A 26,877-nucleotide genomic window follows, 5' to 3' on the forward strand; every position below is an offset into this window, starting at 1 on the left:
TACCTGCAGCCCGTGGCCCTCTCTGTGTCTCTCCCCGGGGCTCGCAGCCTGTGCTCCTCCCGGTGTTGCTCCCCGTGTCCCTCCCCGTGTGGCTGCCCGGGGCCGTTCGGGCGGGCCGTGCCCTTCCCCGGTCCCTGCAGTCCTCCCCGGAGTTCGCTCCCCGTGTCCCTCCCCGGAGCTCTCTCCCCGTGTCTCTCCCCGTGTCCCTCCCCGTGTCCCTCCCCGGGACTCGCAGCCTGGGTCGCTCCCCGGTACCCGCAGCCCGTGTCCCTCCGCGGTACCAGCTCCCCCTGTGGCTCCCCAGGGCTTGCTCCCCCTGTCTCTCTCCGTGTCCCTCCCCGGGGCTCACAGCCCGTGTCCCTCCCCGTGTCCCTCCCCGGTACCCTCCGCCCGTGCCGCTGCCCGGGGCTCGCTCCCCGTGTCCCTCCCCGTGTCCTTCCCCGGTACCCTCCGCCCGTGTCCCTCCCCGGGTCTCGCTCCCCGTGTGCCTCCCGGTGTTGCTCCCCGTGTCCCTCCCCGGTACCCTCCGCCCGTGCCGCTGCCCGGGGCTCGCTCCCCGTGTCCCTCCCCGGTACCCTCCGCCCGTGCCGCTCGCCGGTCCCCGCTCGGGGCCGTGCCGCGGTTCGGAGCGGAGCGGGGCCGGGAGCCGCATTCACATTCCTGCCGCGAGCGCACTTGTCAGCCGAGCTGTCAGTGCCGCCGTAATGGGGCCACGGCGGTCACTCGTGTTGGGAGTAAACACAGCCGAATCTGAGAAAACAAGAGCAGAGCCCCGAGCTCCCGGCACGGCGGCAGAGCCCCGCCGCTCCCGGGGGCGGTGCCCGGGCTGCCCCCGCCGCCCGCCCCGAACACCCCCGGCGGGGATGGGGGGCGCTGCCCGGCACCCCCGGAATGTGATGCGGGCTTCAAAAGGGATGGTTTGGGACGTGCAGGGACATCCCCGGCCTGCAGCTGCTCGGGGACACGAGGCGGTGGAGCCGCAGCTCGGTGACTTCCAGCACAAACAGCCCACACAAACACCTGCACGAAGCGGCCGGAGCGCTTGGTTCTGATTTTTGGAGCTTAAAACTTGAGTTTTGCACATCCCTGAGCCCGTTCGGAGTGAGGGTCCAGCCTCCCTGTCACCCCTCAGCATCCCCCGGGAGCCCTGCGCTCCTCCTGCCACCCCCAGCGGTGTCACCAGCGCCGGAGGGGACACCTGGGCAGGTGGGATGGAGCCGGCTCGGCAGCAGCACGGGGAGGGACCGGGGGGTCCGTGGGGCCGCAGCCCCGAGGAGGAGGAGGAGGAAGAGGAAGAGCAGCTCTGGGAGCCGTCATTGCCGCTTCTTCGTTTGGGAACATTCCCCCAACTCTCAAAGGCTCCAACAAAGGGGCGGCCGCGCTGAAAAGCCGCGGCTTTGGGACAAAAGAGGGGATGGGGCGGCCGAGGGCTGAGCGGGCACAGCGCCGGCCGTGCCCCATCTCCTGCTCCATCCCTCACCCCCAAATCCATGCCAGACTGCTCTCCCTTTATTCACAGCCACAACCCCTAAAAAAGCTGCAAACGCCACCGAATATTTCCTGCGGGCGGGGAGGGGAGCGGGCAGTTTTTATCCTCCTCCAAACCCGACGCGAAATGTTGGGGTCACTCCTCCTTTGAAATCCCCCGCGGCCTTTCTTCCCATTAAACCAGCTCCCAGCTCAGAAGTTTCTTCCCCCCCCTCCCCCCCCTCCCCGTTTTTTTGGTTGTGTTTTGTTTTTTTTTTTTAATTTAATAATAAAGCATCTCAGATCTCGGAGCTGCAACTCATCTCACACCTAAGCGAGATTGCGTTTTGCACAAGCCTTTCAGCTGTTTTCTCAATCTCTCCTCTGTCTCATTCTCAATTCAGGCAGTTGCTATAGGTATGTTTTAATCCCCAGCATGGTAGATTTTAATTAGTCTTTGTACAGATGGCCAATTAACATTCATTACTTTTGCCTTGAGCGATTAATTATGAGTTTGGATAGAAGGGGAGATGCAGACAGGAAAGATGGGCAGGTGAATAAAAAAAGGGATTTTAATCAGAGTTTGGGAATTTTTTTTCCCTTTCTGGTTTATATATATACACACGCACATGGGAAGAGGAGGGAAAAGAGGCGACACGGTGCGAGTCACATTCCCAGAGAGCCATTCCAGCCCCGGAGCCGCGGGAACGCCACCTCCAGCCGGGGATGCTGCGGGGCCGCGGGGCCGCCAAAGCCCTCGCAGGGATGGAGCAAGCGAGGCAGGGAGAGCTGGAGTGACCCCACTGCCTGTGCCCGCCTGGGAATCCGCATCCCAAAGGATTTGGGTGCCTGGGCATCCCGCCCTTGCGGCTGGAGCGGTGCCAGGGCGCTGGGGACAGCGGTGACACAGAGCGGTGACACAGAGCGGTGACACAGAGCCGCGTCTCGGTGCGCAGGACGGGCCCCGCGATTGTCCCCTCCCGAGCCCCGGTGACACGTCGCTAATTCTTCCTAATTGATTTTTCACGCCGCTGGGAGGGAGACGGTGACATCCAACAAGAGAGCGCTGATGTCGGGGCTTTCTGCGGCATGAAAGGGGCCGGCGGCTCCCCCCGAGCCCGGATGCCTCCGCCGGGGATGGGTAGCCATGGTAGCCGGGCTGGGCCAGCCTCTGCCGGGCTGCCGTGCCAGCCTCTCCTGGGATGCCGTGCCAGGCTCTGCCAGGCTGGAGAAGCCTCTCCCGGGCTGCCGGGCCAGCCGTGCCAGGCTCTCCCGGGCCAGCCGTGCCAGGCTCTCCCGGGCCAGCCGTGCCAGCCTCTCCCGGGCTGGGCCAGGCTCTCCCATGCTGGACCAGGCTCTCCCGGGCTGGGCCAGCCTCTCCCGTGCTGGGCCAGGCTCTCCCGTGCCGTGCCAGCCTCTGCCGGGCTGCCGTGCCAGCCTCTATTGCGGGACAAGGACTGGAGAGGGAGAGCAGCAAAGGGAAACTGTAAGGGGAGAGAGGAAAAGGGAAAACTGCAAGGGGAGAGCAGCAAGGGGAGAACAGCAAGGGGAGAGCAGGAAAGGGCGAGCAGGAAAGGGAAAACTGCAAGGGGAGAGCAGCAAGGGGGAAAAAACCAGCAAGGGGAAAGCAGTCAGGGAGAGCAGCGAAGGGAAAACTGCACGGGGAGAGAGGCAAAGGGAGAGCAGCAAGGGGAGAGCAGGAAAAGGAGAGCAGAGAAGGGAGAACATTGAAGGGAAAACTGCAAGAGGAGAGCAGCAAAGGGAGAACTGCAAGGGGAAAGCAGCAAAGGGAAAGCAGGAAAGGGAAACAGGAAAGGGGGAAAAAACAGCAAGGGGAAAGTGGCAAAGGGAGAGCAGCGGCGGGAGAGCAGGAAAGGGAAAAATGCGAAGGGAAAACAGCAAAGGAAAAGAACAAGCAAGGGGAGAGCAGCAATGGGAAGGCAGAGCAGCAATGGGAAGGCAGAGCAGCAAAGCCCCTCGGGCCCCTCGGTGCCCCCTGCCTGGCACAGGGGCTGTGCCACATTCCTGCTGTGCCCACGGCCTGGGGGGCTGCAAGGGGCTGGTCCCACTGGCTCCTGTGGGAAATGGGATCCTGGAAGGATTTGGGGACAGGATCCATCCCACAGGACCCGCGGGGCTCACCCCAGAGCTGGGCTTGCTCTTTAGAGGGGCAGGAGGGACCGGAGCCCTCCCGGCACAGGGGGAGGTGGGGATGTGGCTGCTGTGACCTTGGCACGTGGGGGCCTGTGTCTGTGTCACCTGCACCCTGCCATGGCCTGTGGGTGGCTGTGTCACCTGTGTCCCAGAGGGGTCACCGGGTGACTGTGTCACCTGGATCCTGGCACAATCCCTAGTTGCTGTGCCACCTGGATCCCAGAGTGTTCCCTGGGTGGCTGTGTCACCTGGATCCTGGCACAGTCCCTGAATGTCTGTGTCACCCATTTCCCAGAGCATTCCCTGGGCGTCTGTCACCCATTTCCCAGAGTGTTCCATGGGTGGCTGTGTCACCCGGATCACGGCACAATCCCTGGCTGTCTGTGTCACCTGGATCCCAGAACGTTCCCTGGATGTTTTTGTCCCCTGGATCACGGCACAGTCCCTGGCTGTCTGTGTCACCTGTTTCCCAGAGTGTCCCATGGGTGTCTGTCTCCCCTGTTTCCCAGAGCATTCCCTGGATGTTTTTGTCCCCTGGATCACGGCACAGTCCCTGGCTGTCTGTGTCACCTGTTTCCCGGAGTGTCCCATGGGTGTCTGTCTCACCTGTTTCCCAGAGCATTCCCTGGGTGCCCCCCCAGCCTGGCAGTGCCCCTGAGGATCCCCCAGCTCACCCCACCACAGAGCTCTGGGCAGGGCTGGGTGCCCTGGAGCCCCAAACCCACCCTGGGCACCCCCAGGGCTCTGCTGCTGCCACCACCCCCTGCAGGAGCTGCAGCCCAGCTCTGCCACCTCAGGGAGCAGCGTGGCCTGGCCAGGCTGTCCCCTCCAGGTGACACACGGGTGGGACAGCCAGCAGGCAGCAGGAGGGCACCCAAACCCCTCTGAGCAGCTCGTGGGGCAGAGTTTGGGGCAGCCCAGGAGGCTCGGGGGGCTCCGTCCCCACCTGCAGAGCCGTGGCAGGGTATGGCCCTCTGCAAGTGTGTGCCATGGAAATGTGCACATTTCCTAAAAGCAATATGGAACAGCTAAATATACTGCTCACAAATCTGTTTACACTAATAATGGCTGGGAGCCTGCCATCCATATGACTGCACGGAGCCATCGATTCAGCACAAACTCCCTGCAAATCCCTCGCACGAGGAACAAACTCATGGCACTTCACATTGCCATTTTTCTCCCTTGGTTTTTTTCCTTTTTCTCCCTGCTTGTCGGGGAAGGGGGAGCAGGGATTGACCCACAAACTCAGTGGGGTAAGCCCACGAACATGGTGGGATAAAGCCCCAAACCCAGTGGGTTAAACCCCCAAACTCAGTGGGGTAAGCCCACAAACATGGTGGGATAAAGCCCCAAACCCAGTGGGTTAAACCCCCAAACTCAGTGGGGTAAGCCCACAAACATGGTGGGATAAAGCCCCAAACCCAGTGGGTTAAATCCCAAACATGGTGGGGTTAAACCCCCAAACCCAGTGGGATAAAGCCCCAAACAGAGTGGGATAAAGCCCCAAACACGGTGGGTTAAACCCCCAAACATGGTGGGATAAAGCCCAAACCCAGTGGGTTAAACCCCAAACCCAGTGGGTTAAACCCCCAAACCCAGTGGGATAAACCCCCAAACACAGTGGGATAAAGCCCCAAACCCAGTGGGTTAAACCTCCAAACCCAGTGGGATAAACCCCCAAACCCAGTGGGTTATAACCCCAAACCCAGTGGGATAAAGCCCCAAACCCCGTGGGATAAAGCCCCAAACCCCGTGGGATAAAGCCCCAACCCCAGTGGGTTAAAGCCCCAACCCCAGTGGGTTAAACCCCCAAACGCAGTGGGATAAACTCCCAAACACTGTGGGGTTAGCACACAAACCCAGTGGGTTAAAGCCCCAACCCCAGTGGGATAAAGCCCCAAACCCAGTGGAATAAAGCCCCAAACCCAGTGGGATAAAGCCCCAACCCCAGTGGGATAAAGCCCCAACCCCAGCCCCACTTTTCCCACCCTCAGCCCCTCTCCCAGGACGGGGATACTCAGCGAAGGGGATTTCCCAGCCCAGCTCCAAGCTCTGGAGCTGCCTCCAGGGCTGAATGAACACAATATTTACCCATTTCCCACCCAACTGAAGGGTCCGAGGCAGCATTTTGGCGCCGGGCTCTTTCCCATTTTCAAAAAAAGGAGAAAAAAATAAAATAAAAAAGAGGGAAAAAAGCCCCTTGGGAATTGGCAGCTCGTGGTGTATTAATGGAAAAGCTGCAGACTTGGCTCCAGCTCACCTCCCCAACATAATGTTAAATGGCAGCAAGGCACTATAGCAGTCATTTACATATGGTGCTTATAGACGCCAAACTTATTAACACAATAAAACTGCTGCGCCAGGAGCTTTCCTGCCTATTTTTCTCCAGGAGAATGTCAGTGTTGGAAGCACCTATCCGCCTGGTATGGAAACACCCGGGGCTGCCTTTCATATGGCACCGGCAAAATAAATAAATGACTCAGCCAGGGGCCCCCTCCGACCACTCCCCGAGGGAGGAGGGAGGGGGATCCGCGGGCTCGGAGCTTTGGGGGTGGGGGAGACCACGGGAATCCACCAGGATCCAGCAGAACCCGCTGGAAAAGCTCATTTCCTCCTGCCTGGGGGCGGGATTGGCTTTAACCCCCGCTCTGAGGTGTCCCCAGAGCTGGGAGGGACAGCCTGAGCCATTTCTGGGTGGGTTTTCCTGGGTGCCACAGGAAAAGCAGCCCCAGTGGTTCCAGAGAAGGTGCCCAGGTGCTTCTAGCAGGGGAATGCTCCACGTGGGAGAGCAGGATAATTCCCAGCAGAGTGGGAAATCAGGATAATTCCCAGCAGTGGTTTGCCTCTGCGGGACATTTGGTGTCAGAAGTGACATTTGGAGCAGTGTCCCGGTGCCATCTGATGGGATTTTGGGGATGGGAGGGCGGCTGGCTCTGCTGATCCACCCTGATGTGGCACTGCCAGGTGCCCCAGGGGTTTTGGGGACTCTCCTGGGGTCCCCCAGCTCCTGTCCCCGAGGTTTCCTGGCCCTGCAGGCTGGCAGGGGATGGTGCTGAGGGGCTGGGGGGGTCACACTGCGGTGCCCCCGGGCTGGGTGTGCCATTTCCCATGGGGAAATTCCCCAGCAAAGACATTTCTGCTGGAATGAGCATTTCTGAGGTGACACCTGATAGCCCTGGTGTGGGGACATTAACGGGACACCAATCTCACCCCAAAGCATGGGGAGCTCTGCCTGACCCTAGAAACAGCAGTGTGCCAGCTCTTCTGGGAGCTGCCAGTGGGATAAACCCAAATGAGCCCCGGGAGCTCTGGCTGACCCTAAAATGGGGTGCCAGCTCTTCTGGGAACTGTTAGGGGGATAAAGCTGAACCAGCCCCAGGAGCTCTGGCTGACCCTAAAACAGGGTGCCAGCTCTTCTGGGAGCTGCCAGGGGGATAAACCCAAACCAGCCCCGGGATCAGCTCTGAGCTGCTCCCCACAGCAGCCCTGGGGGGTTTCAGGGTCAGGGGTGAGGGAGGGTCTGCCCCCAGCAGGGCAGGGCAGTGACACAGGGGATGGCAGTGACACAGGGCAGGGCAGTGACACACAACAATGGCAGTGCCACACAGGACATGGCAGTGACACACAGGGCATTGCAGTGACACACAACAATGGCAGTGCCACACGGGACATGGCAGTGACACAGGGCATGGCAGTGACACACAGGGCATTGCAGTGACACAGGGACATGGCAGTGACACACAGGGCATGGAAGTGCCACACACAGCACTTTGCACTCATTGGGTCTGGATGGCTTTCCCAAAATCCCTGTCCTGTGTCACTGCTGGGGGAAGTGACCAGAGCTGTCCCTGTGCTGTGTCACTGTGTCACAGGAGTGACCAGAGCTGTCCCTGTGCTGTGTCGTTGTGGAACAGGAGTGACCAGAGCAGTCCCTGTCCTGTGTCACTGTGGAACAGGAGTGACCAGAGCTGTCCCTATCTCAGGGACAGCCCAGGCCACCAAGGGCTGGGATGTCCCAGCTCCTGGAAAGGTTTTCCGGGGCCATAGGCACATCCCCATCCCCTGGAGGTGCTCCCAGGCTGGAGATGGTCCCACCAGGAGCTGGATGATCGGATGATCTCCATCTACCAGGACCTGGCTGCCAGATCCTGTTTGCTTTGCAGGCCCAGGATTCCTGTTCCCGGTGTGGCTGCAGCCACAGCACCACAGCTGTGTCCCCTCCAAGGGCCCTCAGGATGTGGCACCCCTGAGTGTGCCCAGGACCTGTCACAGTGGGTCCCAGCAAGCCTGGGCAGGGTTTGGAGAGGAGAGGGGGGTGCAGCCCCATGGAAAAGCCAAGGAGAGCCTGTGGAGGTGGGTGGGAACGCAGCGGCCTCCTTCCCTGCTGGAATGGCCTCTCCCAGTCTGGAACTGGGGGATCTGGGTGGCTTCCTGTTCCTAGACATGGGGTGGGATCCTCTCTCAGTCAGCCTGATCCCATAAAATCCATCCATCATCCATACATCCATCCATCCATCCATCCATCCATCCATCCATCATCCATCACCCATCCATCCATCCATCCATCCATCCATACATCCATCCGTCATCCATCATCCATCCATCATTCATCATCCATCCATCATCCATCCATCCATCCATCCATCACCCATCCATCATCCATCCACCATCCATCATCCATCCATCCATCATCCATCCATCCATCATCCATCCATCCATCCATCCATCACCCATCCATCATCCATCCATCCATCCATCATCCATCCATCCATCCATCCATCCATCCATCCATCCATCCATCATCCATCATCCATCCCTCCATCCATCCATCCTTCCATCATCCATCCATCATCCATCCATCATCCATCACCCATCCATCCATCCATCCATCCATCCATCCATCCATCTGTCATCCATCCATCCATCCACCATCCATCATCCATCCATCCATCCATCATCCATCCATCCATCCCTCCATCCATCCATCCATCCATCCATCCATCCATCCATCCATCACCCATCCATCCATCCATCCATCCATCCCACAAATCCTGCCTTCCATGTGTCCATCCATCCATCCATCCATCCATCATCCATCATCCATCCATCCATCCCTCCATCCATCCATCCATCCATCCATCCATCCATCCCTCCATCCATCTGTCCATCCCTCCACTCACCAGTTCCCAAAAGCCCCTGACTGAAGGGCCCTCAGGAAGGTGACAGGAATGACCTGCTGGAAGCTGCAGCTTCAGGGACGATTTATTCCGATCCAGACTATTCCTGAACCAAAGAAAATTTAAAAAATAGAATGAAATGAAATCCAAGGAAGCAGGAAAAGGACCTCGTTAACCTCCCAGCCCTGAATTTCCCCCTGTGCCCCTCGGGGCTGCCCTGGATGGCCGCTGAGAAGGAACGGGGCCGGGCAGGAGCGGTGCCCGCGGGAGGAGCAGGTGTGAGAGCGGCGGAGGAAATGCTGCAGCCCTTTGAAGTCTGGTCAACTTTTAACGTGGGGCCGAGCCGTGCCCGCTCCGGGCCCGGGGCCGCGTTCCCCGCGGTGCCCTTTGATGGCGGGGCCGCTGCGTTACCCATTAACAACGAGGGGACAGCGGCTGCGGGGCCGGCCCGGGGACACGGCCCGGCTCTGGGGACACGGCCCGGCTCTGGGGACACCGCCCGGCTCTGGGGACACCGCTCCGGGGACACCGCCCGGCTTCGGGGACACGGCCCGGCTCTGGGGACACGGCCCGGCTCTGGGGACACGGCTCCGGGGACACCGCTCCGGGGACACGGCCCGGCTCTGGGGACACGGCCCGGCTCTGGGGACACGGCTCCGGGGACACCGCTCCGGGGAGACGGCTCCGGGGACACGGCCCGGCTCCGAGGACACCACTCTGCTCGGTGACACCGCTCCAGGGACACGGCCCGGCTCCGGGGACACGGCCCGGCTCCGGGGACACCGCTCCAGGGACACCGCTCCGCTCGGTGACAGCACCTGCGGGCTCTGAGCCTGGGGTGCGGATGGACACGGACACAGCGGTGGCCCCGCTGTCCCCCTGCCACCCCATAAATGAGCCTTTACCCCCAGCCCGCGGCCGGCATTCGGTGTCTGTCCTGTCCCTCTTTCCCTCTCCTCCCCTCCTCTCTCGCTTGCTCCTTGCAGGACGCCCCGGTTGGGTTTTCCAGACCCCCCATTCCCCCCGGCGCCCCCGATCGCGGTGCAGCCGCCCCTGCCCGGCCCCTGCGGGCCCTCGGCTGCGCTCGCACGGCCGGCGGCTCTTTCGTTAGAAAGGAAAATGGATTTTTCCCCTTCCCGGAGCCGCTCCCGGCCGGAATGCAGCGGGGAGGATCCATCCCCGTTCCCCTCTCCGGGCATTCCGCGGATAAAGTTTTCCTCTCCACAAACCAGGGGCATCTCCAGCCCGAGCAAGAACCTGGCTCGGCGACTCCGGGTTTATTCCCGAAGGGATAAAAATCCTGCTTGAGTTCTCTTGGAGCCGGGAGCAGGCCTGGGAGCAGAGGGGAAAAAGAAATTTAAAGATAAATTTGGGGTTCTCGGTCGGTTCCAGCGTAGCAGCCCCGCGGTTCCTTTCGGAGCATCCGAGCAGCCTCGCCTGGACACTGAGCCGGGACCGAAAACCACCGGGGCGAGATGGGGAAAACCCAAAATCAGGTGAAGGGTTTGTAAATTCCCGAGAGGGGGATTCACCCCAAACCGGAGCCGCTGCCTCCCGGACAATGCTCGGCTGCGGCCGGGGAGCCCGGGGGAGCTGCGGCCGCCGGGGATCCCGCGGGAAGCCGCCGCAGCCCGGCCGCCTTTCCCGCTCGTCTCCCTCGGAAGATGCTGAAATGAGGGAGATCCGCACGAAACGAAATCCCGGCCCCGCGCCGCGCTCCGGGGCCGCGCATCCCCCAGCGCCCGCTCCGCACCCGCGGCTGCCGCGGGGCAGGGGCGGAGGGGCCGCGTCCCCCCCGCCGGCCCCCGGGGGCAGGGAAAAGGTCGAGGGGAAAAAAAAAAAGAAAAAAAGGAGAGGAAAAAAAAGGAATGAAATTGAATTCAATTGGATTAAATTGATTTAAATGAAATTCCACAAACGGTCCGGAGCCGGGCAGTTTCCGCGACTGAGCCGAGCTGTCCCCGTGCCCCCTTCTCCTTCCCCTTCCCGATCCCATCCCTTCCCCTTCCTCCCCATCTCCATCCCTTCCCCGTCTTCCCCATCCCTTCCCTTCCCATCCCCGTCCCTCCGCGGCTCCGCTCCCGCTGCCCTCTCCGCCAGCTCTCTCACCCAACTCCTCTTCTTTATTTCCACTTTTCCTATTAAAAAAAAAAAAAAGAAATATATATTTTAAATCTATTTATAAAATATTTCGAATGACGATTATTTTTTTTCTCTCTCTCTCTCTCTTGCGGAAATGAAATTAAAATTTAAAAAAAAACGCTTTGCCGATGCTCTCGCTCCATTTTTAGGCTTTCACTTCTCTGGGATTTCGCGTAATTTTGCCTTTCCTCCCCCCATCCGTCTCCCCGCAGCCTCTTGCGGGAGCGAGTCCGCGCAGAGCCCGCGGGCGCGCAGCAGCGCTCTGCTCTCCGCGGGGGGAAGGATCCCGCGCGGAGTATTTCGATCCAGCCAAGTGGAAAATAGACTTTCAACCCCCTTTGTGCGGGAGGGGAGGGCTGGCCCCCGCCTCCGCGGGCCGACAAACTCCGAGCAGAGCCAAACTGCGGAGTGAACTCGGGACCGGCCCGCGCAGGGGCTGCGCGCCCGCGCATCCCCCGCGCGGGGCAAAACGGCCAAAATTGCCCCTTCTTGGGAGATTTGGCTGTTTCGGTTTTTATTTGCCCCCGTTCCCGGCGCAGGATCGGAGCGGTGCGAAGAGGTTTCGGCCGGGGGAAGGTCCTGCCTTTGGAAGGGGACACGCGGAGGGGAGCGGAGCTTGCGCGGGGGCGGGAGAGGAGGGGGAGGCTTCACCTGCGCTGCCTCCGCCGGGGGGGCCGGGGTTCCGCTCCGCCGCTGCGGGCAGGGCTGGTTCATTCATCTGAATACGAAAAAAAAAAAAAAAGAAAAGGAAAAAGAAAACCAAAAGAAGAAGAAAAAAATTGAGGAATTTTTAAAGATTTTTTAATTTTTTTTTTTTTTTTAATACGGAGGGAACCTCCCCCGCCCCGCGCTGCCGGAGCCCTTTTTGCCACAAGTTCGCGGCGCGCCTGCGGGAGCGGCTCCAGTCCAGTTTTTCGGGCGCTCTCTGCGTCCTTTTGCCTCCTCTGCCTCCCCTTCCTGCCCCATCTCCCCGTGTCCTCCCCTGCCTCTCCTTGTCCTCCCCTGCCCGTCCGTACCTCCCGTGCCGCCCCCGGCCTCCTCGTGCCTGCCCTGACTCTTCCTGGCTGCCCCTGTGCTCCCCCGGCCTCCTCTTGATTCCTTTTGCCTCCCCTGCCTGTCCTTACCCCGCTCTGCCTCCTCTGCCTCCCACTGCCCGTCCTGCCTGTCCCTGCCTTCCCCATCCTCTCCGGACCCATCCCTACCTTGATCTGCTCTCCCATCCCATCCCATCCCATCCCATCCCATCCCATCCCATCCCATCCCATCCCATCCCATCCCATCCCATCCCATCCCTACTTTCCCCTGCTCTTCCATCCCGGCCCTGCCTCCGCTGGCTTCTCCATCCCGGCCCTTCTCTCCCATCCCATCCCATCCCGGCCCTGCTTTCCCGTCCTATTCCTACATTCCCTGCTCTCCCTATCCCATCCCATCCCATCCCATCCCATCCCATCCCATCCCATCCCATCCCATCCCATCCCATCCCATTCCTGCAATCCCTGCACTCCGTATCCTGTCCCTGCACTCCGTATCCTGTCCCTGCACTCCCCATCCCGGCTCTGCTCTCCCATCCCATTCCTGCATTCCTCGCCCTCCTAATCCCAGTCCTCCCCTCCACATCCCGGCCCTGCACTCCGCATCCCGGCCCTGCTCTCCCATCCCATCCCATCCTTGCATTCCCTGCTCTCCCTATCCCGGCCCTGCTCTCCCATCCCATCCCATCCTTGCAATCCCTGCTCTCCCTATCCCGGCCCTGCTCTCCCATCCCATCCCATCCCTGCAATCCCTGCCCTCCCCATCCCGGCCCTGCTCTCCCATCCCATCCCCGCAATCCCTGCCCTCCCCATCCCGGCCCTGCCTCCGCGGGCCTCCCCTCTCGGCGGGGGCTCAGGTGCGGCCGCCCCCGCGGGCCCCGCAGGTACCGCCCGCCGCTGGAGCGGCCGCCCGGGGCTCGGGGCTGCGTGGGCGCCCGCGGGTGGGCGGCGGGGCGGGGGCGGAGGGAGGGAAGGAGGGGTGCGGGCCGCGGGTCCGCGTGTGTGTGCCGTGCCCAGGGGGAGGTTTCTTGCACACGCACACACACACACACCGCACACACGCGCGCACCCGCAGGACCGGCCCCGCTCCGGCCCCCCCCCGCTCCCGGCTCACACCATGTTCCAGCCGTCCGCGAAGCGCTGCTTCACCATCGAGTCCCTGGTGGGCAAGGACACCCCCCTGGGCCCCGAGGACCCCCCGCGCCCCGCCGCCCTCGCCTACCCCGGCCCCGCCGCCGCCGCCGACGCCGCCGCCGCCTTCGCCCCCGGCTTCCAGGGAGCCGCCGGCCGGGCCCTGTACGGCAGCGCCGAGCTCGTCTTCCCCGAGGCCGTGGGGCACCCGGCGCTGCCCGTCGGGCCCCCCCAGCTGGGGGGCTCGGCCCTGCCGCACCCGCACCCCTTCTTCGGGCCGCAGCACCGCGACCCGCTCAACTTTTACCCCTGGGTGCTGCGGAACCGCTTCTTCGGCCACCGCTTCCAAGGTGAGCGGGGCCCGCGGGGGGCGCGGGCCGAGCGCTGCCGGGGCCCCGGGGGCTGCGGGGCTCCGCACCGGGGCTCGGGGGGCTCTGCCTGCACCGCAGGACCTGTTGCTGCCGTGCTCCGTACCGGGGCCGGTGCCTCCGAGAGCCCGGTGCCTCCGAATGCCCGGTGCTTCCAAGAACCCGGCGCCTCCGAGCACCCGGCGCCTCCGCACCCCCGGTGTCTCCGAACCCCCGGTGTCTCCGCACCCCTGGTGCCGGTGCCCTTGCACAGCCGCGGCCGCAGCTCTGCCGCAGCCCCGCTGAGTCCCGGCCGAGCATCGCGGAGCTCCGGGGCACGGGACCGGCGCCGCCGCCTCCGTGCGCAGCCGAGCCGGGAATTTGGTTTTCTCCTTCCCGGGAACGAAGGGAAGGATTTCGGTGCGGTGGATCTCGGCTGCGCAGAGAGATGTTGTTTGGTTCTGTAGATTTTCTCTCGATCCCTTTTCTTCTCTTTATTTCTTTCTTCTCTTTCTTTCCTTCTCTTTCTTTTCCTCACTTTCTTGTTTTGCTTCTTTCGTTCTTTCTTCTTTTCGTTCATTCTTTCTTTCTCTTAATTTTCCGATTCTGTCTCTATTTCTTTTATCTTTATTTTCTTTCTCTCCGTTCCTTCCTATCCTCTTTCTTTTCCTTTTCCTTTCTGTAGCTGCGTCTTTTTCTTTCCTTTTTTCCCATGTTTTTTTTTTTTCTCTTTATTTTTTCCTTTTTTTTTTTTTTCCTTCTCTTTTTTTTTTTTTTTTTTTTTTTTTTGCCTCTCCGTTTCCCCTCCACCGCCGTCTCCTCTGTCCCGCCGCGGTGCCGGGGGGTCCCGCAGCCCGGATTAGTTTTATCTGCTCGGCACCAACGCCTCGCTGGTCCCCGGGGCTCCGCCGGGGATCGCGGCCGCTGCCGGCGGCGCCCGGGGGCTCCGGCCCGGCCCCCTCGGCCCCGGGAGCGGCTCCGGTTCCCCCCGGCCCCGAGCCCGGCCCGCCGCTCTCCCGAGCCGTCCCTCTCTCCCGCCTTCTCTCTCCGCTTTTAATTTTCTGTTTCTTCCCTTGCTTTCGTTTCTTTCTACCTTGTTTCGCTCGCTCGCTTTACAGATTTTCTTCTCTCGTTCGTTGTTCTTTGCTTCTTTCCTTCTTTCTGTTTTTTTTTGCTTTCCCACTTATTTTCTCTTTCTTTCTCCTTTCACTTTCTTTTCCTTCTGTTTCCTTTTCTCTTTCTTTCCCTCTTTTAAAAATTGCTTTCCCACTTTGTCTCTTTCCGTGTCCGCTTCCCTCTTTCTTTCTTCCCTCCACTTTTCTTTCTTTCTTAGTTTTTCTTCCCTATTTTTCCTGTCACTTTCTCAGTCTTCCTCCTATTTTATAATTTCTTTTTCTCTCTGTCTCAGTTCTTTCTCTGCCTCCACCTTCTCTTCCTCTCTTTCCTCTTCCTGCTCCTCTCCCCATCCATCCCTTCTCCCTCTCTTTCTTTATTTCTTTCTCTCTCTCTCCCTGCCCTCCCTTTTGCGCCGTGTCCAACCCCACCGCGGGCCTGAGAGGATCCAGAACGTGGCACAAAACCCGCAATTTCAGGGTGGGGAAATCTCCCAAACCCCCTCAATTCCCCTTTTTGTGCCCTTGCCGTGTCACAGGGCCGGGAAGTGACCCCGAGGGGGGCCGGGGCCGCGCTGAGCTCTGTGTGTGCCCGCAGGGAGCGAGGTGTCCCAGGAGAGCCTCCTGCTGCACGGCCCCTTCGCCCGCAAGCCCAAGCGCATCCGCACGGCCTTTTCCCCATCGCAGCTGCTGCGCCTGGAGAGAGCCTTCGAGAAGAACCACTACGTGGTGGGAGCCGAGCGCAAGCAGCTGGCCAGCAGCCTCAGCCTCTCCGAGACACAGGTACTGCCACCTGCCTGCCTGTCCCGCCGTGTCCCTCCGTGTCCCTCCTGCCTGTCCCTCCGTGTCCCTCCTGCTGTCCCTCCGTGTCCCTCCGTGTCCCTCCGTGTCCCAGCAGCGGCCCCAGCCCCGCACGCCGCTCCCGTGTGAAACCCCAGTGGGACTCCCCAGGACCCCCAGAGCCTGCAGGAGTCCTGGGGCTCCTCGGGGTGGGTTTGGGGTTTTTGTCAGGCAGCTTTTGGTGTTCCAGGAGCTGTGGCAGGTTTGGGGTTGGGAATGCGGCTCTGGTGTTGTCCCGCTCTCCCGAGCGCTTTCCCAGTGTTGTTTCTCGCTGGTTTGGGGTGTTTGGCCTGGGAGAAATTTGTGGATTTAAAAATCCAGTTAGGAAAGGAGCAGCAGGCTGAAGGCTTCCCTGGAAAGCTGGAAAACCGTGGCTGAGCCGAGCAGCTCTGGGTCTGTGCACCAGCACCCGGAATTCAGGATGGGTGTGAGACAGTGCTGCCGCAGGGCGCTGGTGTTGGGAGAGACTTTCTGGGATCAGAACAGACATTTCACAGGAATTTAGATGGAAGGAGACCCAGGAGAAGCACGAGGATGACAGGAAAAGTGTACAGAGCTGGGGGAAAATGTGGGAGCTGGGGCTGAGCATCTCTGTGCGTCCGAGCCCGGTGTCCCGGTGAGCGGCTGTTCCCAACCGCTCCAGGGAAAGGAGTTTTATTTCCCAGGAAGGGAGAAAGTTTTCCCCAAATCCTGGTGAGGTGGTTGGGCCTATGTGCTGAATTAATTGAAATTTTAAGCTTAAATTTAGTTGGGAAATAAAGCTGGAGCCGTGGGTGTTCCCAGTACCCGCCTGGCTCATCCTTGCCCAGGCTCTGCCAAACAAAACCTCCAGACGCGTCCCTGGGAGCAGGAACTTCCTGGGAGGAAAATGTCACCGGCACAGGGACGGAGGAAAGGAGCAGCTGCGGGTGTTGGGAAGCAGGGACTGAGCCCCCCAAATCCCCAGGGTGTTTGGATCCCGAGGGTGACGCTGTCCCAGCCCGCGGCTCGCGGGGCTCAGCGCCGACACCGGCTCAGGGCCCTTCCCGCTGCTGCCGTCACCTCTCCGGGCTGGAATGGGGGAAAAAAGGGGAAAAAAGGACAAAACCCAAAGGTCAAAGAACAGCCAGGAACTTGTCGGGGTGGAAAGGGCAGCTGTGGGATGCCCCAGGGGGAGCTTAGCCATTCCCTGGCTTTTCCCAGCGCTGCCTGGAGCCTGAATGCAATAATGCCATTTCCTGGGGAAGCGCAGCAACGGCATCCAGCCCAAATCCCAGGGAGGTTTCAGGGTGCAAAGAGGCCACGGAGATGTTTTAAATTTTCATTCTTCGGGTGCTGCAGGCTGTTTGGTGGTGTGGTGTTTCCGTGATTTTGGGAAGCGGCTGCTGCTGCTGGCAGGGAGCGAGCACGGGGACCACGGGAGGCAGCGGCGGGGCCGGGGAAGGCTCCGTCCTTCCCGCGGCCCCACGGATCCATCCGGGAACAGCACCCGGCCCTGGGGCTTCAGCCTGCAGGGAAACGTTTTTCCTTTCTGTTTTGTGGCTTTGGAAAAATATTTAAAAAAAAAATCTGTTTTAATTACCTGGAGGGAAATAATTTCAGTGTGCCGAGGGATGGGAGACACCCGGGTATTGAGATTGGAGGAGTGGGATAGCCAGGGGCTGGTGGCTGTGCCAAACCCAGGATATTATTATGGTTATTATTACCATGATTATAATTATTACTAATTAAATATTCAGTGATAAATCCTGCATGGAATCAAATTCCCATGGAAAACCAGCCTGCTTTACCCATGACACCCATGCTGGTGTGACACAGGTGTATTTTCACCTGGGGCCCTACACCTGAATCCACATTTTGGGGGGTTTTACCATTTTTTCACGGATTTAGCAATTCCCAGGGGGTTGCAGCTCATGGCTGTGCCTGGCCCTATTTCCCAGCTGCTTTTCCCCCTGGAAAAGGGGGAAAAGGGAGCAGCACCTGGAGCAGCCCAGGGCAGGTGAGGAGGGTTCAGGTCCTGCCCAGCATCAGGAAATGCCTTGGGATATGGGCTGGGGATGGTGCAGGTGTTTAACCCCCTCCCAGCCGCTCTCCTGCCGAGGAGCTGCGTTAATTCGGGGTGAGATTGGAACAACAGGCCCAGAACAGCAAAATCAAAGGGGCTGGGGGAACAAAATGCAGCTCAGGGCCCTGAGGGAAATCCAAAAGTGGGATCGGGGTGGAGAAGGTGCAGGGAGGGCTCTGAAGGGATCTGGGATGGTCTGAGCAAGGGGGGTTTGGGTGTGATGGGGACACAGGGGTGGGACACAGGTGGCATCAAGCTGGGCATTGGGGGGGTCTGGGCAGGGTGAGGGCACCGGGATCAGCAGGGATCCTGGGCATTGGGGTCAGCAGGGATCATGGGCATTGGGATCAGCAGGGATCCTGGGCATTGGGATCAGCAGGGATCATGGACATTGGGATCAGCAGGGATCCTGGGCTCTGGGATCAGCAGGGATCCTGGGCATTGGGGTCAGCAGGGATCATGGGCATTGGGGTCAGCAGGGATCCTGGGCATTGGGGTCAGCAGGGATCCTGGGCTCTGGGATCAGCAGGGATCCTGGGCTCTGGGATCAGCAGGGATCATGGGCATTGGGATCAGCAGGGATCATGGACATTGGGGTCAGCAGGGATCATGGACATTGGGGTCAGCAGGGATCATGGGCACTGTGCTGGCATTGGGATCAGCAGGGATCCTGGGCTCTGGGATCAGCAGGGCCCCCATGCCCTGTGGTGCCCAGGGCCATGTGCCAGCTGGGATCTGGGATGTGTGCTGGCAATGGGACGAGCTGGGGGCACCGTGCTGTGTCCTGTCGGGTTGGGCATGGCCTCACTGGTGGCACCAGGTCACTTCCCCTGCCATGGCAGCAGTCTGGGCTGGGAAGGCGCTTCCCTGGGTTCCTCTGGCATGATGGAGCCCAGAATTCCCAGCAGAGCCGCTCCAACCTGGCACCTCATGGGGCAAACCCCACTCGGGGTCTCCAATCTGCACTCCCTGAGCAGAGGCCTCTCCCTGGCTGCTGCAGGGGGAGCTTGGGGTGGTTATGGAGCCCCTGTGTGTCCCAGTGTCCCCTCACAGCTTCGGGGTGGTTATGGAGCCCCTGTGTGTCCCAGTGTCCCCTCACAGCTTTGGGGTGGTTACGGAGCCCCTGTGTGTCCCAGTGTTCCCTCCTTGTTTTGGGGTGATTATGGAGTCCCTGGATATCCTGCTGTCCCCTCACAGCTTTGGGGTGGTTATGGAGTCCCTGGATATCCCATCCTGGTTTTGGGGTGATTATGGAATTTCTGGATATCCCCTCCTGGTTTTGGGGTGATTATGGAGTCCCTGGATATCCCAGTGTCCCCTCACAGCTCTGGGGTGATTATGGGGTCCCTGGATATCCTGCTGTCCCCTCCTGGAGCTGCTGTCCCTGCATGGACAGAGCAGCCCTGGCCGGGGGCTCGGTGCTGGCTGTAATTAATAATTAATAATTAACGGAGCGAATGCCTGGGAATCACAGGAGGAGAAAGATGCCCAGATAGAGCTGCAGAGGGGCCCCGTGTGAGGCCCAGGGCTGGCAGCTGTCCCCTGACTGAGAGCTGTCCCCAAAAACAAAGCAGGGAAGTTCTGGGGGTTTTTATGAGGAAAGTCCCCGCAGGAACAGGCAGAGGTGCAGTGCCAGTGGGGGTGGTGGCACTTGGGGTGACAACCTGGCACGGGCAGGATCACCCTGTGACAGCCGGGCTGCTCCCTCCCTGTCCCCATCCAGGGCCACCCCAGTGCCCTCACCCTTTGTGGCACCACCTGGGCAAGCTCCACAGTGATTTTAACTGTCCCCGAGTGGTGACGGCAATGTCACCTTGGATGTCATGATGGCCGTGGTGGCCCTCGGGATATGGCACAGCTGGGAATGTGCAGGGAAACAGGGATGGGAGCCGGGCTTAGGGACAGGACAGGGATGCAGGAGCCGCCTTGGGGACTGTCCCTGTCCCATCCCTGTCCTTGTCCCATCCCTGTCCCATCCCTGTCCCATCCCTGTCCCATCCCTGTCCCATCTCTGTCCCTGTCCTTGTCCCTGCCCATCCCTGTCCCTGTCCCATCCCTGTCCCATCTCTGTCCCTGTCCCTGTCCCTGCCCATCCCTGTCCTTGTCCCATCCCTGTCCCATCCCTGTCCCTGTCCTTGTCCCTGCCCATCCCTGTCCCTGTCCCTGCCCATCCCTGTCCCCGTCCCTGTCCCTGTCCCTGCCCTGTCCTTGTCCCATCCCTGTCCCTGTCCCTGTCCCTGTCCTGCAGCAGGAGCTCGGGCCGGGAGGTGACCCCGGGGGACAGAGCCAACCCCGGGAGTGGCGGGGCCGGGACGTGGCATGCACAAACACCCGGCACGAGAAGGGTTCATTTGGGAAGGGATGAAACGGAGAAGGGTTCATTTGGGAAGGGATGGAGCCCCGAGCTCGGGGCTTTAGAGCAATTCCTCCCGGAGCTCGGGGCCAGCTCATCCCCGCTGCCATTGGGAGCTCCCCGCAATTCTCCCGCCGTGGCTGCGGCCTTTGGAGGGAGGGACGCGGCCCGGGAGCTCCTCCAGCCCGGGAACATCCCCGCTCCCAGCCGGGGATCCCGAGGAGCCCGCAGGAACCGAGCCCGGCCGGGCCGGGCAGAGCCGCCGCTTCCCCGGCCCGCTCCGGCACAGATTGAACTGCTCGGGCAGGTTTAATCGCTTTGTGCCCTGGTTCCCCTTCCACAATTTAGGGATAATGCAAGTTCTCCTCTCCCGGAGGTTTAATTAAAGTTTGCAAAGTGCTCCGCGGCGCCTGGATGAAAGGCGCCAGCCCGGCACGGCTCCGGGAATGCCCCAGAGGCAGGAAAGGCAATGGATCGTGTCCCGGGAATGCCCCAGAGGTAGGAAAGACGATGGATCGTGTCCCGGGAATGCCCCAGAGGCAGGAAAGGCAATGGATCGTGTCCCGGGAATGCCCCAGAGGCAGGAAAGGCAATGGATCCTGTCCTGGGATTGTGTCCCGCTGCCAGGAGGAGCCGTTCCGAGCCGGGACAGCCCAAAGTCAGCGGCTGCTGCTGGGCTGGTGTGGCTCCAGGGAATGCCGGCCCGGGGTGGGAATGATGGGCTGGGATGGGAATGATGGGCTGGGATAGAAATGCCTGGGATGGGATGGAAATGCTGACCAGGGATGGGAATGCCTGGGATGGGAATGCCAGGCTGGAATAGGAATGCTGGGCTAGGAATGAGAATGCTGGGATGAGAATGCTGACCCCGGATGGGAATGATGGGCTGGAATGGGAATGCTGACCTGGAATGGGAATGCTGGTCTGGGATGGAAATGCTTGGGATGGGAATGCCAGGCTGGAATAGGAATGCCTGGGATGAGAGTGCTGACCTGGGATGGGAATGCTGGGCTGGGATGGGAATGCTGATCCAGGATGGGAATGCTGACCAGGGATGGGAATGCCTGGGATGGGAATGCCGGTCCCAGAACTGGGAACGCCGGCCCGAGCTGGGAATGCTGCTCTGGGATGGGAATGATGGTTCGAGATGGGAATGTCGGCCCAAGAACTGGGAATGCTGGCCCGAACTGGAAATGCCAGCCCCCAAACAGGGAATGCCAGGCTGGGATGGGAATGCTGACCCGAACTGGGAGCCCTGGCCCCCGAACTGGGAATGCCAGGCTGGGATGGGAATGCTGACCCGAACTGGGAGCCCTGGCCCCCATACTGGGAATGCCAGGCTGGGATGAGAATGCTGGCCCGAACTGGGAGCCCTGGCCCCCGAACTGGGAATGCCAGGCTGGGATGGGAATGCTGACCCGAACTGGGAGCCCTGGCCCCCATACTGGGAATGCCGGGCTGTGCGGGCCCGGGAAGGCTCCGGAGCAGGGAGCGGCCATGCCGGGGCTGAGGGGAAAGGGCCGATGGTCCCGGGATGGGCTGAGCGGGGCCCGCAGCTGCAGGGCACGAACGGCTGCGGGAGAAAGCTCAGCCTGGGCCGGGCTGGGCTGGGCCGGGCTGGGCTGGGCCGGGCTGGGCCGGGCTGGGCTGGGCCGGGCTGGGCCGGGCTGGGCTGGGCCGGGCTGGGCTGGGCTGGGCTGGGCCGGGCTGGGCTGGGCTGGGCCGGGCTGGGCTGGGCTGGGAGCCAGGCAGCGTCCGCAGCCCGCCAGGGGCATCCTCATCCTGCCTGGGGCATCCTCAGCCCACCGGGGGCATCCTGGTTCCCACCTGCGGCATCCACATCCTGCACCACTGCCCCACTGCCATCCCCATCCCACCCCACTGCCATCCCTCACCCCCCATCCCTGCCTGCAGCATCCTGAACCCCATCCTGCACCCCATCCTGCACCCCTGCCTGCAGCCTCCCACCTGCAGCATCCCTCAGCACTGCCCGCAGTGCCCCTCATTCCCAGATGGAGAATCCCATAACCCTGCCTGCAGCATCCCATCCCATAACCCTGCCTGCAGCATCCCACATCCCTTACCCCATCCACTCTGCTTCCTGCAGCATCCTGCATCCCTCACCGCTGCCATCCCCCATCCTGCATCCCATATTCTGCATCCCTGCATCCCTGCATCCCTGCCTCTGGCATCCCCCATCCTGCATCCCTGCCATCCCCATCCCCATCCCTGCCTGTGCCATCCCACCTGCCTCGGTGCCCCCTGTCCCTGTGGGTGCCCCCAGCATCCCAAAGTGCCCCAGGCCCTGCTGCCCTGAGCCCAGCCCAGCCCCTGCTGCCAGTGCTGGAGCCAGGACTGTGGGGTGGGTCAGGGCTCCTGGGTGGGATCCCAGGGATGGAGACTCTGCTCGACCTCCTGGGACAGAGTCTGGCACAAGCAGAGCAGGAAAGGTCTCCTGGAACCTTGGTGTGGTCAATTAATGATGGATAATTGGGATTCTGGTCCTGGCTGGAGGCTCTGAGTGTCATCCCAGTGTCCCTGGAGCTGCTGTGCCAGTGGCACCCTGGCACCAGTGGTCAATTAATGATGGATAATTGGGATTCTGGTCCTGGCTGGAGGAGTGGGGATGGCTCTGAGTGTCATCCCAGTGTCACTGGAGCTGCTGTGCCAGTGGCACCTGGCAGCAGTGGCAGCTGGAACAGGGCTGGCTTTGGCTGCTTCCCCATTCTGTGCCAGTACAAGCCAAGCCCAGCTCGGGCTGACGGGCTCTGAGTGCTGTGAGCAGTGTCACCTGTGCTGTGAGCAGTGTCACCTGTGCTGTGTCTGTGTCAGGCTCTGAGTGCTGTGAGCAGTGTCACCTGTGCTGTGTCTGTGTCAGGCTCTGGGTGCTGTGAGCAGTGTCACCTGTGCTGTGAGCAGTGTCACCTGTGCTGTGTCTGTGTCAGGCTCTGGGTGCTGTGAGCAGTGTCACCTGTGCTGTGAGCAGTGTCACCTGTGCTGTGTCTGTCTGAGGTGCCAGGCTCTGGGTGCTGTGAGCAGTGTCACCTGTGCTCTGAGAAGTGTCACCTGTGCTGTGAGCAGTGTCACCTGTGCTGTGTCTGTCTGAGGTGCCAGGCTCTGGGTGCTGTGAGCAGTGTCACCTGTGCTCTGAGAAGTGTCACCTGTGCTGTGAGCAGTGTCACCTGTGCTGTGTCTATGTCAGGCTCTGGGTGCTGTGAGCAGTGTCACTTGTCCTCTGTCTCAGGTGTCAGGCTCTGGGTGCTGTAGGGAATGTCACCTGTGCTGTGAGCAGTGTCACCTGTGCTGTGTCTGTCTGAGGTGCCAGGCTCTGGGTGCTGTAGGGAATGTCACCTGTGCTCTGAGCAGTGTCACCTGTGCTGTGCTGTGTCTGTGTCAGGCTCTGGGTGCTGTGAGCAGTGTCACCTGTGCTGTGAGCAGTGTCACCTGTGCTGTGTCTGTGTCAGGCTCTGGGTGCTGTGAGCAGTGTCACCTGTGCTGTGTCTGTCTGAGGTGCCAGGCTCTGGGTGCTGTAGGGAATGTCACCTGTGCTGTGTCTGAGGTGCCACCAAGTGTCCTTCACCCCCCTGTGTTTCTGCAGGACTGTGAGGTGGCAGCAGCCACATTTGTGCCACATTTGTGCCACATTTGTGCCCTGTGTCCCACCTTGCTGTGGGAAACTGAGGCATGGTGGGGTGGCTGTGGGAGCGCTCCTGGAGAGACGGGGACAGGGATGGGCATAGGAATAGGAACAGGAATAAAGATAGGGATAAGGACAGGGATAGGGATAGGGATAGGGATAGCGACAGGGATAGGGATAGGGATGGGGATAGGGATGGGGATAGGGATGGGGATAGCGACAGGGATAGGGATAGGGATGGGGATAGGGATGGGGATAGGGATGGGGATAGGGATGGGGATAGGGATAGGGACAGGGATGCGACAAGGACAGGGACAGGGATGGGGATAGGAATAGGAACAGGAATAAGGATAGGGATAAGGACGGGGATAGGAATAGGAACAGGGACAGGGATGGGACAAGGACAGGGACAGGGATGGGGACAGGGACAGGGATGGGGATGGGGACAGTGATGGGGATAGGGATAGGGACAGGGACAGGAATAGGGACAGGGACAGGAACAGGGACAGGGATGGAGACAGGGACAGGGACAGGAACAGAGACAGGCCAGGCCCAGGGCCAGTCTGTCCCCTCTCCAGGGAATCCCGAGCCTCCCGCCCTGCAGGCCCGGCAGTGGAGCCCACAGGCGCTGTGTGTGTGCCCAGGTGAAGGTGTGGTGTCTGTGTGCTGCAGGTGAAGCTGTGGTTCCTGCTGCAGGTGAATGTGTGGTTCCTGTGTGCCTAGGTGAAGTTGTGGTTCCTGTTGCAGGTGAAGGTGTGGTTCCTGTGTGCTGCAGGTGAAGGTTCCTGTGTGCCCAGGTGAAGGTGTGGTTCCTGTTGCAGGTGAAGGTGTGGTTCCTGTGTGCCTGGGTGAAGGTGTGGTTCCTGTGTGTTGCTGGTGAAGGTGTGGTTCCTGTGTGCCCAGGTGAAGGTGTGGTTTCTGTTGCAGGTGAAGGTGTGGTTCCTGTGTGCCCAGGTGAATGTGTGGTTCCTGTGTGCCCGGGTGAAGCTGTGGTTCCTGTTGCAGGTGAAGGTGTGGTTCCTGTGTGCTGCAGGTGAAGGTGTGGTTCCTGTGTGCTGCAGGTGAAGCTGTGGTTCCTGTTGCAGGTGAAGGTGTGGTTCCTGTGTGCCCAGGTGAAGGTTCCTGTGTGCCCAGGTGAAGCTGTGGTTCCTGTTGCAGGTGAAGGTGTGGTTCCTGTGTGCTGCAGGTGAAGGTGTGGTTCCTGTGTGCTGCAGGTGAAGCTGTGGTTCCTGTTGCAGGTGAAGCTGTGGTTCCTGTTGCAGGTGAAGGTGTGGTTCCTGTGTGCCTGGGTGAAGGTGTGGTTCCTGTGTGTTGCTGGTGAAGGTGTGGTTCCTGTGTGCCCAGGTGAAGCTGTGGTTCCTGTTGCAGGTGAAGGTGTGGTTCCTGTGTGCCCAGGTGAAGGTTCCTGTGTGCCCAGGTGAAGCTGTGGTTCCTGTTGCAGGTGAAGGTGTGGTTCCAGAACAGGCGGACGAAATACAAACGGCAGAAGCTGGAGGAGGAGGGCCCCGACTCGGACCAGAAGAAGAAGGGCTCGCACCACATCAACCGATGGCGCCTGGCCACCAAGCAGTCGAGCGGGGAAGACATCGACGTCACCTCCAACGACTAAGGCAGGGCCGGGCTGCAGGTGCGGCCAGCATGGCGAGGAGCCCGCGGCACGCAGGGGGGACCCCGGCGGCGGCACCCACCGCACTCTAGGGACACTCTAGGGACACTCTGGGGACACTCTGGGGACACGGCCACGCCGCCGCCGCTGCCCGCGGCCTTTCCCGGGGCCGGGGCCCGTGCCCGTCCCCCCGCCGCCCGGGGCCACCCTCGGAGGGGCTTTCGGGGCGCCGCCGCCCCGCCGAGCAGGGAGAGGAGGCTGCCAGGGCGGCCCCCAGCGCATCCTCCCCGCGCTGCGGCCCGGGAGATGCACCCACCGCCTCCCACCCGAGGCTCCGTGTTCCAAACCCTCCTCGTTTGCCTTTTTATTCTCATTTCCCCTCCCTTATTTTCTCCGTTGTTCCCATCGTTTGGGGTTTTTTTATGACGATTTGTTTTAATTTATTCTCTCTCCCCGTGCCCGTGTGCGTGCGTTCCCTCCCGTAGGTAGCGGCTGTAGTGAGTGTTACTGCGTGGAAATAAAGGAAAAACCTGCTGGAAACTCACCTGGACACCCGCCAGGGGTGGGGACAGCGGGGTCCCTGCAGGACGGCCACTGGGAGGCACTGGGGGGCACTGGGAGGCACTGGGAGGCACTGGGAGAGAGGGAACGGGGGGAGTTTGGTGGCTCCATGGCGCTGGGTGAGGACAGGGATGTCCCCTCGGGGGTGCCACAGATGTGACAGGTATGTGGGGTGTCCCTAGGTGTGTCCCCAGGGGTGTCCCTGGGGGTCCCACAGGTGTCACAGGTGTGTGGGGTGTCCCTGGGGGTCCCACAGATATCACAGGTGTGTGGGGTGTCCCCAAGGGTGTCCCTGGGGGTGTCCCTGGGGGGTCCCAAAGGTGTCACAGGCATGTGGGGTGTCCCTGGGGGTGTCCCTGGGTGTGTCCCCGGGGGTCCCACAGGTATCACAGGTGTGTCAGGTGTCCCAGGGTGTCCCTGGGGGTGTCCCTGGGGGTCCCACAGGTATCACAGGTATGTGGAGCGTCCCTGAGGGTGTCCCTGGGGTCTCACAGGTGTGACAGGTATGTCAGGTGTCCCAGGGTGTCCCTGGGTGTGTCTCCGGGGTCCCACAGGTGTGACAGGTATGTGGGGTGTCCCCAAGGTCCCACAGGAGTGACAGGCATGTGGCAGCTCCAGGAATGGCAGCCCCACACCTGCACAGGGATTGGATGTCGGGAGAGCTCCCGAGCTGCTCCAGTTCCCTGCGGATCCCTCGGGAATGTCCCTGCAGGGATGGGACACCCAGGGCTGGCCCCACCGGGACCCCCCAGTTGGGGCAGCTCAGGGGAGAGAGGTCAGGAGCCCCTCCCAGGTTTTCCTGGAATTTGGGGGAAAACACACATAAATATTAAAAAAAAAAAACCAACCAAAAAAACCAAACCATATATATATAAATTATATATATATATATGTAAAAATATTAAATAATCATATATAAAATATAGCATATATACACATATATACACATTAATAAATCATATACATACAGATGCATATATAATGTGTATATTGTGTTTTATAATTTATATTTTATATATATTTATTAGTATGCACACCATATATTTTGTATGCAATATGTATATATAAAATATAGATTGTGCTTTCTGAGGTGTATATTATATATAATAATATCTAATTACATATTTTAAAATATATCAATTGGCTTATATATTTTATTATATGTACTAGATGATAATTATATATATTATGCCTATAATTATACATATTTTTATACTCTAGCATTATACAGATTTTGCAATTATTTATGTATAATTATATACAAACACACAAAAT

The 26,877-nt window shown here is 60.3% G+C and overlaps 1 protein-coding gene and 1 long non-coding RNA gene across 3 annotated transcripts; one reads left to right on the top strand and one right to left on the bottom strand.

Annotated features, from left to right (window-relative positions):
• Positions 1 to 8,865: 8,865 nt before the first annotated feature.
• Positions 8,866 to 12,187, bottom strand: LOC139604658 (uncharacterized). Its single transcript, XR_011684047.1, has 2 exons — positions 10,908 to 12,187; positions 8,866 to 10,130 (listed from the first exon to the last, which is right to left on the bottom strand). It is a non-coding gene; the product is annotated as an uncharacterized lncRNA (long non-coding RNA).
• Positions 12,188 to 12,947: 760 nt separating this feature from the next.
• EMX1 (empty spiracles homeobox 1) lies at positions 12,948 to 25,585 on the top strand. Of its 2 annotated transcripts, none has more exons than XM_071455836.1 (3): positions 12,948 to 13,452; positions 15,160 to 15,344; positions 24,877 to 25,585. In XM_071455836.1, the coding sequence occupies exons 1-3, from the start codon at positions 13,089 to 13,091 to the stop codon at positions 25,042 to 25,044; spliced, it is 717 nt and encodes a 238-aa protein (XP_071311937.1). In that variant the 5' UTR covers positions 12,948 to 13,088; the 3' UTR covers positions 25,045 to 25,585. The 2 variants fall into 2 exon arrangements, with proteins under 2 accessions (XP_071311937.1, XP_071311938.1); XM_071455837.1 differs by lacking the exon at positions 24,877 to 25,585 and adding an exon at positions 24,183 to 24,251.
• The last annotated feature ends 1,292 nt before the right edge of the window (positions 25,586 to 26,877 follow it).

Source organism: Agelaius tricolor, unplaced genomic scaffold (genome assembly GCF_023055355.1).
Source record: "Agelaius tricolor isolate 1412-34295 unplaced genomic scaffold, bAgeTri1.0.p SCAF_54, whole genome shotgun sequence".
NCBI classification, from domain to species: domain Eukaryota; kingdom Metazoa; phylum Chordata; class Aves; order Passeriformes; family Icteridae; genus Agelaius; species Agelaius tricolor.

Coding starts and splice junctions, on each gene's coding strand:
- EMX1 (XM_071455836.1), top strand. CDS start 13,089: ATGTTCCAGCCGTCCGCGAAGCGCTGCTTCACCATCGAGTCCCTGGTG. Junction 13,453..15,159: donor CTTCGGCCACCGCTTCCAAG/GTGAGCGGGGCC, acceptor GTGTGCCCGCAG/GGAGCGAGGTGTCCCAGGAG. Junction 15,345..24,876: donor TCAGCCTCTCCGAGACACAG/GTACTGCCACCT, acceptor TTCCTGTTGCAG/GTGAAGGTGTGGTTCCAGAA.